The 11,334-nt window shown below is 50.9% G+C and overlaps 1 protein-coding gene across 1 annotated transcript; it reads left to right on the top strand.

Annotated features, from left to right (window-relative positions):
* Positions 1-878: 878 nt before the first annotated feature.
* On the top strand, positions 879-11,232 carry ECI1 (enoyl-CoA delta isomerase 1). Its single transcript, XM_079782845.1, has 7 exons — positions 879-1,012; positions 1,107-1,226; positions 4,293-4,420; positions 7,623-7,769; positions 8,323-8,444; positions 8,543-8,721; positions 10,001-11,232. Exons 1-7 carry the CDS (start codon positions 961-963, stop codon positions 10,165-10,167), a joined length of 915 nt encoding a protein of 304 aa, XP_079638971.1. The 5' UTR covers positions 879-960; the 3' UTR covers positions 10,168-11,232.
* The last annotated feature ends 102 nt before the right edge of the window (positions 11,233-11,334 follow it).

Below are 11,334 nucleotides of genomic sequence, written 5' to 3'. Positions count from 1 at the left end.
AATTGGTTTGTTCCAAGAGGAAAACTTTGAAACACTTAAGGTGTTAAAGAACAAAAGTTCGAATTATCCAACATTGCACTTGACCCTTACTGTGCCCACTGTGCAAACTGAATGGTCAGAACAAGACCATGTCCTGCCAGGCGGTATAAAGGCTTGCTCCCCTGCCTCTCAGGTCATCTTTGTTTGTTGGGTATCTTTTCAGTGTTTCTCCGTGTGGGATCAAGCAAATGAAAACACCCACTATTTCTTGTGGAGGAGGTAGCAACTGTCCTGCCATTAGTGCCGGTTGCAGTCTGCAGCAAGTGTGCTGGGGGAAGGCAGATATTCTATATTCCCTTCTTAATCACCAGGCTATGCCGATTCCCATGCCTAAGCTACTATCCTCAATGTTTTTCCCACCACAGGCAGGAGGCAGAGCTCACACTTGAGGCAGCACCTGGCTCCCCTCTGTTTCCTAAGTCCCTCTTACCCTTAAACTGACAAACCTCTCCTTGACCTCTGTGAGTTATGTGCAGTCACTCCCAGTTTCAACACTCCTGCTTTGGTAACTTGATCTTTGCCAGGTTGGGAAGCCTGCCAGCCTCCCATGGGCAAAGCTGTAGGTGGAGGGGGACGGGGATGCGGGTCCGTTCTGTGGGATTTATGGGAAAGGTCCGTCTTGGACCGGCGGCCCACGCCAGTTCCTGCAACCCCACAGCCGAGTCCCGCTCAGTGAAGCCCATTGCACCTGGTAAGCCACGCAGGGCGGGACTGCCCCGGCCTCCAGGAGGCGTGGCTCGAGGCCTGGACCAGGAAGCTTTGCACCCTGGGTGGCACGGGGGCGGGGCGGGCTGGAGCCGCGGCTGCGGTGCAGTGGACCTTGGCCGGCGAGCGGAGGTAATCGGGGGGAGGGGCGTGGCCTTCCCGCCCCGGACAGAGAGGCCACACCCCTGCGCCGCGGCCCGGCCGCTTCCAGTCAAGATGGCGCTGGCGACGGGGATGCGCGTCCCGGCGCGCGCCCTGCTCCGCGCGTGTGCGTGACCCCCGGCGGGTGGGCTGGGGCCGGGGGTGGCGGGCTGGGGCCGGGGTGGCGGGCGAGCTAACAGGCCTCGCGCTGCCGTTCACAGGGGCCTGGCTCCCGGGCGCGGCCCTCGGGCGGACGGAGCCGGCGGCCGGCGGTGGCGGTGGCGTCGGCGTGCGACGGTTCGGGAATCAGCGGGTGCTGGTGGAGCCGGACCCGGCCGCAGGTAAGCGTGCCCCGCGCCCTGAGCTCTAAAGCCGGGCCTTCCGCACGCCCACGGAGTCAGGTTCGGCACCACGCCGATGCCTGGCCGGCCAGTCTCCCAACGAGCTGAGCTGGTTCCCTGCCATTGCCCGCTGCCACGGGGTGAGCAAGGCGAGACTGAAGAATGCCTTGCAGTGCTGACAGAGCAGGCTCCATAATGCAGTTTGTCCTATTATTCTCCAGGGTTTGGGGTCTGTGCCCCTTTAAGCTATTAAACTGGAAATTGAAAATAATTGGAAGTAGTTTTGGAATAAAATATTTTCATTTGTCTTAATACTTTCACGTGGCACAGAACCCAGCAGATACTGCACTAATTAAAGCCAGGATCCACAAGTGGAATCACTCCTAATACCGCCACCGCTCTCCAAGGAGGATAGAACAGGTGGAAAAGGCACTTTTGGAAGGGAAACCTGGGCACTCCAGAGCTGGGTACGGAGAAGGGCACAGTTTTGGGTTTTAGGACATGCTGTGCCATGACCTCCCAGCTGTAAGGCCTTAGCCATATAAAAAGCGCAACAATACATTTTAAACTTTTGGAATGGATGGTGGTAATGGCTGCACAACATTGTGAATACATACTTAACACCACTGGATCGTACACTTGAAAAATGGTTTAAATGGTAAATTTTATGTTGTATTTAGAAAGTATTGTTGAGGTAATTTTTTACCAAAGTGTGTTCCCACCCCACCACAGAACTCACTAGCTTTGTTGGCTTGTTAGAAAGTCAAGTTTGGGGTCTTAAAGCCAGAGCTGGTTTTGTCCTCACTGCGAGGCCCAGTGAGCTTTCAGAAATCTTGAGGCTTGGATGAAGTAATGCAGTAAAAGTGCTTTTAAATTTTTTTATTTAAGTGCTGCTACTGAAACTGATCTTAGATTCGTTTGCAATATTTATTTTAATAATCACCCTGTGCCAGGGGTGTTGTTACTTACCTCTGGTTCATCCAAGTTCATCCAAATTTCTCTCTGTTAACTCATGTTCACCTTTGGCCTCTTTACCTTTCCCCCAGTGCCCTGAATTCTGCCCCACCAGGCTCCACAAAAATCCAGGGTCACCTTCAGAAACTTCCTTCTGAACCAAGTTTGGGTAACTCACTTCTGGAAGTTTTGATTGCTTCTTATATGTAATAATTACCTCTTCCTCCTAAATTAGAGGCCTCAAAAGATTCTTTAGGACCTAGTTCTTACTCTTGCAGAATGGTGTGTGTTGACGGTCCAGAGATTTCCAAGGCCCAGGCCAGGGAAATGCACCAAATGAACGGGGCCATATCGGAAGTCCTTGGGGGCTGCCCTTGCTCAGGCGGTGAGAACAGATGGCCCCGCCGGCCCAGGCTAGCAGCTGCACTGTCCACAAGGGCGGGCCCTGTCCCTCCTGCTTTTCCTGCTGCTGGCATTATGAATGAATGAAGAGCATCCGACACCCCTCCCCCCGGTACTTTTTGCCTCTATCCTTAGATAAGCATAAACAAAAAAAGAGGGGAGGTCCCTCCATGTTATTTTTTGAGATAACATGGAGGACCTGGAGATTATGCTAAGCAAAGTAAGTCCGTCAGAAAAAGACAAATATCACATGGTCTCATTTATATGTGGAATCTAATTAACAAAGTAAACTGACAAACAAAATAGATCCAGAGACATGGACGCATGCGACAGACTGATGATTCTCAGAGGGAAGTGGGGAGGAGGCAGGAAGAGAAAAACGGAAGAACTTATATGTGTATATGCATAACCCATGGACACAGAGAGTAGGTGTGGTGAAGGCCTGGGGAGGGGGCCAATGGGGAGGAAGGGGGACAGCTAGAGTACTTTCAACAATAAAGACAAGTTTAAAAATAAAATAAGCGAGAACCACAGTACCTCCCTGGATTCCTCCTTGCACATCTACTTCTCAGGGTTGGTTCACTCCCTTAGTTACTCCTCAAGAAACTAAGGCTATTTCCTACTCCCACGAAGACAGTGGACTTGTGTGGAAGGAAAATTTGTACGTGAATGTTCACAGAAGCATTATTCGCAATAGACAAGAGGTGGAACCAACCCAAGTGTTCATCAGCACATGAAGGGATAGACAAATGCAATGTACAACGGGGCATTATTTGACCTAAAAAAGGAGTAAGGCTTCCCTGACCTGTGGCTCAGTTGGAGCATTGTCCCATGCACCAAAGGGTCGTGAGTTCAATTCCCAGTCAGGGCACATACCCAGGTTGTGGGTTTGATCCCTGGTCGGGGCGCATACAGGAGGCAACCAATTGATGTTTCTCCCTCTCCTCTCTGTTAAAAAAAAAGGAATGAGGCACTGATACATGTTACAACATAGGTGAACCTTTAAAAACATGGTAAGTGAAAAGAAGCCAGACACAAAAGGTCACGTAGGATTCCATTTATATGACATGTCCACAGTAGGCAAAATCATAGCAACAGGAAATAGATCAGTGGTGGCAAGGGCTAGCTCAGGAGGAATGGTGACTGCCCTGCCCATCGTACAGCATTTCCTTTCAGGTGATGGGAATGTTCTGGAACTCCATGATGATTGTACAACAGTGACTCTCCTTAACACGTTACGCGCCCAGCCTGGTTTGTCTTCCAGACGGAAAGTATAGTGTCAGTCACCGGGGACTGAGAGGGCGCTTCATGTGTTAAAGGACCTGAATTGTTCACTTTTATTTATTTTTATTTTTTTAATATATTTTTATTGATTTCAGAGAGGAAGGAAGAGGGAGAGAGAGATAGAAACATCAGTGATAAGAGAGAACCATTGATCAGCTGCCTCCTGCACGCCCCCCACTGGGGATCGAGCCCACAACCCAGGCATGTGCCCCCAACCGAAATCGAACCTGGGACCTTCCAGTCCACAGGCCGATGCCCTATCCACCGAGCCATACCGGCTAGGCTGAATTGTTCACTTTTAAAGGGTTAATTTATGTTATGCAAATATCACCACTTTTTAAAAACCATGGCCAGGTTGTGGGTGCAGGGTAACTAGGGGCACTTTTCCAATGCTGGGCATGAGCTTTCTCTCCATTTTCACACTAGGGATTGCTGTGATGAAGTTCAAGAACCCTCCAGTGAACAGCCTCAGCCTAGAGTTGCTGACAGAGTTCGTCATCAGTCTGGAGAAACTGGAGAATGACAAGACCTTCCGAGGCGTCATCTTAACTTCGGTGGGTGCTTGTCAGTGCCCTGTGTCCCGGGGTTCCCTGGTCAAAGTGTGAACCTGTCACCAGATCAGAGTCCAGACTCGGAGACCATCTGTATGTCACAGTGTGGAATAACTAGGCAGCCTTGGATGCAGATGCTCACAAGAGATTTCTGGGGATCGTGGTCCGAGGCAGGTGACGTTTTTGCAGGCACAACCCTGAGCCCACGTTGATTCATGAAGTCTAGACCTGTGCAAACTGAGCAGTGGATTCCTGGGGTGCCCTCCCTGAGTGATCCTCAGAACCTGGGCTGGTTTTAACACCCAGACCCGCAGGACTTGGCATCTCATGTGTTCCTACCCTCCTCCAGTGGGCATCAGGCTTACCTGCTCTGCCAGGCACCAGAGGTGCCAAGAGAGAACACGGATAGGACCAGGCCAGGGAGGTGAAGTGTGGATCCAACTTAACAGGCCATTTGTTGGGTCAGGAAGAGTATTAGGGTCACCTTTCAATTTAGGAGCCACAGGCAGCATGAGGTCCCCCAAAGCTAAGTGCCGCCATATTAGAGACCTGCCATCAGTAGTAAAGGTGCCCCAGCCTCTTTCAGCCAAGATCTGGAGCACCCACTGTAGGTGTACATCTGCTTCCTGTCCCTCAGGCCGTCCCAGGGGTAGCCTGGCATTGTCAAAGCTCTGAGGAGCCTGGCTGCCTCTGACCCTGGGGAACCAGCACTGTGCCAGCGACAAGGACCAGCAAGGGACTCCCAGGAACTGGGTGTGATGTGTATACCTGGTGGACACTGTGAAGCTGGGGTTTGCAGAACAAAGCGTGGCCCCATGCCTTGGAAGAGAGATTGTCCCATGTTTCTCCGAAGGTGGGACTGATACTTGGGGTGTAGATTGTTGAGGGCCTGGTGACCGAATCCCAGGGAACTTTTTGACAGTCGCAGCAGAACTTTCTGGAGATGCTAAAATTGCCTGGGAACTTTTCACCCCGGGTAATTTCTGAAACTACTCCACTTAAGATGTCATATCATAGCATGACATTTTCTTTCTTGTGCTCTAACATGAGGGAACTGTGTGTCACCAAATATAGGACCTTCAGAAAGGAAGAGGAGGAAACCATCACTGCACAAGGCCCCAGCCTCTGTGCTTGTGGACACTGGGTGCTACACAGTGAAGGTCCCTGCTGTCTCCAGGCCTCAGAGTCTCACAGCCCTGAAGGAGGGAGCCAGGATTTGTCCCTCCACGGCCCATTTCCTCCCCACGACAGCGTGATTGCCCCCAAATGTATCTCTGTGTTGTGTTCTGTATTGAGTGCCTGCTGTGCATGTAGTAGCACAGGCCTGCACAGTGGTTCCTCAGCAGATGAGTGTGGAATGATGTCACTAGTGTCATGTGACCACCATCACAAAGCACACAAATGGGCTGGTTTAAAACAACAGAAATGTACTCTCACAGTTCTGGAGGCCACAAGGTCAAAGTCAAGGCATTGGCAGGGCTGACTCCTACAAGCCCTAGGAGAGAATCCTCCTTGGCCTCCCCCAGCTCTGGGGGCTCCTGGTGTTCTCTACTTGTCTCCACCAGCAGCCTCCTCCATCTTCACAAATGCCTGCCCTGTGTCCCTGTGTCCGCATTTCCCGCTCCTTAGAAGGGTACCAGGCACAGGATTTAGACACCCCCCTCCCCCCCGACACATACACACACACACACACACACACACACACACTGCAGTATGACCTCATTTTGATCACATCTGCAAAGACCCTATTTCTGAATAAGGTCATGTTCACAGATCTGGGGGTGACGAGCTGACCTTGTCCTTTTCAGGGATGCAAACTGGCCCACTGTGGATGTGTTGCTAAATCACAGAAACAGGCCATCCCACACCCCTTCTAGTTTATCTAACACAGACCATCCCAGTTAGGATCATGTGGTTTATTCTCTCACATCCGAAATATAATGCTTTGCCTTTGATTTCCTGAATATGGGCAAATGCTGTTTATCCTGCCCCACATCTGTGCTGATAAAATGTTTTGGATTTTGTGGGTGGAGGGGACCAGGGGATTTTGGTGGGAAAAGGATAAGGAAAAAGGCAGAAGCTAAATGTCCTCTTGCCATGTCCTTTAAGCAAGAGCAACTCTGTCCCTGCTGCCATCCCTTTCCCAACCAAGGGCTGCCTGGCTTCCGAGTCCCTATGGCCCATGAGGAACAGTGGACTTGGTGTAATGATTGCCCATCTTTCTCTGTTGGTCTTTTTAAGTTACAGGAGTAGGACACAGTCCATGGGAACAAGAGGTCAGCCTCCTGAGTATTTTGCACATACAGGCCATTGAGTATGACTGTCCCATATTTTATCTGCCTGCTCTTCACAGACAATGGGTGGTTGTCATTCTCATAAGCGGTGTGGTACCCATAGTCAGTTCTAGTTGGCACCAGCCTCAGGCATCCCATCCCCAGCCCTGGGAGTGTGGGAGCATCTCCTTTGCTCAGGTGCTGTGCCCACATGGGAGCCCCAGGGGTGGGTGTTTCCAAGTGAAGGCTGCTGAGCCATCCCTCCCTGTCTGTGTTCTTAGCCACCAGTCCTGTGAACACACAGAACGTGGTGCCCACTGCTGGAAAGGGCCATCGTGCTGGCAGCCCTTTATTTCAGTCTGTCACTCCTCTTGTGTGTTTGCTCCCCCTCCCTTCCTTGGCAGCTGTTTCAGGACCTCGGGCATCCATACAGGACATATGTCATTCCCCAGGCTTCTGTCTTGCATGTGACAGCCCAGGGCAGAGGTCTGGCTTCTTGACTGGTCACTGCCCCTCTCCTGACCAGACAGCAGCATCTTCCTGTCTGCAGCAGTCAGCAGCTTGCTAGACCTTTGGGAGTACATCAACATGTGCCCCCAACAGACGGTCAGAAGTCCTCCCCGTGCCTCTTAAGTTTTCTGCCTGGGATACCACATAGGTTTGCATAGAGCCTGGGGTAATGCCTGACCCTGCCGGCTGTTCTGCCTTTTCCGGTTTGAATTTGGAAAGGGAAGAACTTCCCAGGACGGAGAAGGAAGTTGAGGCTGAGTCCTAGAGCCCCAGCTTTGGGCTCCTTGGGACAGTGTCCTGCCTCATCCTGAGCAAGACCTCAGCCTTGCTGCCCCTGAACACGTGTGGGCTCCCCCTGCTCTGGGAGCACATTGCCCTGGAAGGTGGACTCTGAATGGGCCCTGGCTCCCTCACTCACCCAGGACAGCCCCGGGGTCTTCTCAGCTGGCCTGGACCTGAGGGAAATGTGCGGGAGGAACCCAGCGCACTATGCTGAGTACTGGAAGGCTGTGCAGGAACTGTGGTTGCGGCTCTACCTGTCCAAACTGGTGCTGATTTCCGCCATCAATGTGAGTGTTTCCACTCTCCACTGGCCTTGCTGACTCCCTGGAGGCTGGGGGGCGGGGGAAGGGGGGAGTGCAGATGTGGCCCTGCCCTCGGGAAGCCCTCAGAGGGGAAGGGTGCCTTGGGGAGAGATGTGCACAGGTAAGCATGCCATTACAGATCACTGTGACATGGTGACAAACAAGGTAGGGGCCACAGGGGTCAACTCACTGGGGTGGGGGCAGGGCCCAGGATCCAAGGGCTATATGGAGAGCAAGTGGGGAATTGGATCCACATTTTGAAAACATCACTTTGGCCTGACCTGGGGAAGGCAGGAACAGACCGCTAAGGTAAGGTGCTGAAGCTAATGCTCCAGAACTAGTGCCCTGAAGAGATGTGGTGACAACCCAAGTAAGGTGCAAGGAGAGCCTGAGCTGGTGGAGGGAGGGGTGGCAGGGTTAGGTCAGTGTGAGAGCTCACACACACTAGCGGGCATTCCTCGGGACCCTGGCTCTCTGGAATACTCTTGGGACCAGCAATAGCAGCACCCAGAGCCCAGTGGTCTTGCTTCCCCTGCAGGGAGCCTGCCCTGCTGGAGGCTGCCTGATCTCCCTTACCTGTGACTACCGGGTCCTGGCTGACAATCCCAGATATGCCATTGGGCTGAATGAGACCCTGCTGGGCATCGTCGCCCCTTTCTGGTAAGGCCAGGAACTGCACCCATTTTCCACTTGGCCCAGGGATGAACCAACCCACCTGGGAGCCCCCAGCCCCTGGTGAGTGGGTGTCTGCATTCCAGGTTCAAAGATACCCTTGTGAACACCATTGGGCACCGTGCCGCAGAGCGTGCTCTGCAGCTGGGGCTGCTCTTCCCGCCAGCAGAAGCCCTCCAGGTCGGCATAGTGGACAAGGTGGTGCCTGAGGACCAGGTGCAGAGCACGGTGCTCTCAGTGATGGCCCAGTGGTTGGCCATTCCAGGTGAGGAGCACAGGGATGGAGCCACTGTGGGTACTGGTGAGCAAGCAAAGCCGCCTTCCCTCCCCTTCTCCCCCCCCCCCCCCTTCCCCTTCCCTCCCTAGCCTGATACTCCTGGTGAGACCAGAAAGTTCTCATGTGAAAGTACACTGTGCAAGTCAAGAACATGCAGACTGGCTTAGTGCCCTGGGGTTACTATAACAAATCACAGAGTGGAGACCAGAAGTCCAAAATCAAGTTGTAAATGGGGCCACGATCACTCCAGATATTGTAGGGGAGGCTCCTTTCTTCCTCTCAGTTCCTGGTGGCTCCAGACATTCCTTGGTTTGTGGCCTCATCACTCCAATCTTTGATTCCATCTTCACATGATCTCCTTTATCCCAAATCTCCCTTTTCTTTCTTTAGAAGGACCTCATCTTAATTGCATCTGCAAAGACCCTTTTCCAAATAAGGCCACATGCATTGGTTCTAGAAGGGTGGTTAGGACTTATATCCTGTATATCTTATTTATAGAAATAGGGCTGGTTATGTACTATATAAAAATAGTACTATAGTACTATATAAAAATATAAAAACCATTCTCAGCTCAGACATGGCATGACCGAATATTGTGCAGCTGTTACTTATGATAGGATATTGAGTGACTTGGAAAATATTTTTGATAAGTCCTGGCAGGTGTGACTTAGTTGGTTGGGCTTCATCCCATGCATTAAGTTTGCTGGTTTGATTCCCGGTTAGGGTACCTGCTAGATCCCCCGTTGGGGGCATGCATGAGGCAGTCTCACATTGATGTTTCTCTCTCTTTTCCCTCTCTAAAAATAAAAACATGGAAATCAAAAATATTTAATAAAAGGAAGATATCCTCAATAATATAGTTGAGTGAAAATAAATAGGCTAAAAATACAAATTATTTTTTTATTGATTTCAGAGACAGGAAGGGAAAGGGAGAGAGACATGGAAACATCAATGATGATAAAGAATCACTGATAGGCTGTCTCCTGCACAAACCCTACTGGGGATTGAGCCCGAAACTGGGGCATGTGCTGTGACCTGGTTTGTGGATTGAAGCTTAACCACTGAGCAACACTGGTTGGGCTAAAAAGGCAGTTTTTACAGTAGCATCTTATATGTTTTTAAAAGATAACAGTGGGTAGTGGGAACATAGGTGATTTCATTATCTTTTGCTTATGTTTAACTTCTAAGTGTTCTACCAAAGTTTGTGTTGGAACTTTCTCAGGAAGGTTGGGAATTATTTTTCACACATAGACTCTGTTATCTTTAGATCACGCTCGACAGCTGACCAAGAACATGATGCGAAAGCCCACAGTAGACCGCTTGGTGCAACAGCGTGATGCTGACATCAAGAACTTTGTCAGTTTTATCTCCAGAGACTCCATTCAGAAGTCCTTGCAGATTTACTTAGAAAAGCTCAAACAAAAGAAAGGCTAACGGCTGGGCTGCCCACACAGGTTTTAGGCTTATGCACCCTTCCAGGGGCACTCTGGTCCCCAGGGGTTTTAAACAAGGTATTTTCCTATCTAAAAATCCTTTCAGCTCTTTGTTTTGCTGATCTTCCCAGAAGATCCTGTTCCTTGAGCCAGGGCCGAAGACCCACCACCATACATGAGTGCATTTTCTGCCTAGCAGGTGGGCAGAGTGGGGTTGGCAGGCAGTATCTGGATTTGGGGATTATGAACTGGCAGGTGGACCTATTCTGGACCTGGGCAGTGTCACCACTGAGTTCCTCCTTTCCAAAGAATTGTGACTAAAGCCCTGGCAAGTGTGTTTCAGTGGTTAGAGCGTTGGGCTGTACACCAAAGGGTCAACGGATCAATGTGGGACACATCAAGGTTTCTCTCTCCCCTCCTCCCTCCTTTCCACCCTCTCTAAAAATTAATGGGAAAAATATCCTCAGTTGAGTGTTAAAAAAAAGAAGAATTGTCACTAAGTTCTCAGGCTGTCCTGTCCCTGGCCTCTTGGCTGCCTGATTGCTAGAAGCATAAGGGAGTCATGGGCCCTGATGATCCACACAAGATACCTCCGCTCTCTCACCCCCAGAGAAAAACCCGTTGGCTACCACATTTGTTCATTTAGATGGAGGGAATGTATGACAGTTCAGAGAAATCAGGGGAACGTCTTCAAGGGTCAAGGGAGGCATTATTTGAGAGGCATTCTCTGTTGCAAGTGTCCTAGATCTTGATTTAAAAAGACGCCAAGAAAATCCTGTTCGAACTTTTGACAAAAAGGCTTTTCCTCCCACCATACAATTCAGGACAGTTACCAAATCCTGCCAAAAACTAGAAAGCTCATCAGGCCCCTGTCAGTTATGCTGTGTACTCCAGCTCTGTTTGTTCCTGATCCTCAGGTGATGGGTTTACCTGGGATACAGGCCATTGTCCTCCTGGACAAGTCCTTGCCCAGCCCAGGGCTCCTGAGGAGAACCTACCCAAGAAGGTGGTAGTTTCCAGCAGGATGTGAAATGGGCAGGCCAGACTGCCTGTCCCCTAAAGCAGCGGTCGCCAGCCGGTAGTCCATGAGGTCCAATAGGTTGGCAACCGCTGCCCTAACGAACCTGCTGGGCTGCAGGACCAGGTTTGTGCTGCAGGAAAACAATCC

This window comes from Cnephaeus nilssonii, assembly GCF_951640355.1.
Source record: "Cnephaeus nilssonii genome assembly, chromosome: 2".
Lineage (NCBI taxonomy): Eukaryota > Metazoa > Chordata > Mammalia > Chiroptera > Vespertilionidae > Cnephaeus > Cnephaeus nilssonii.
This window is presented reverse-complemented; position numbering and strand designations above follow the sequence as displayed.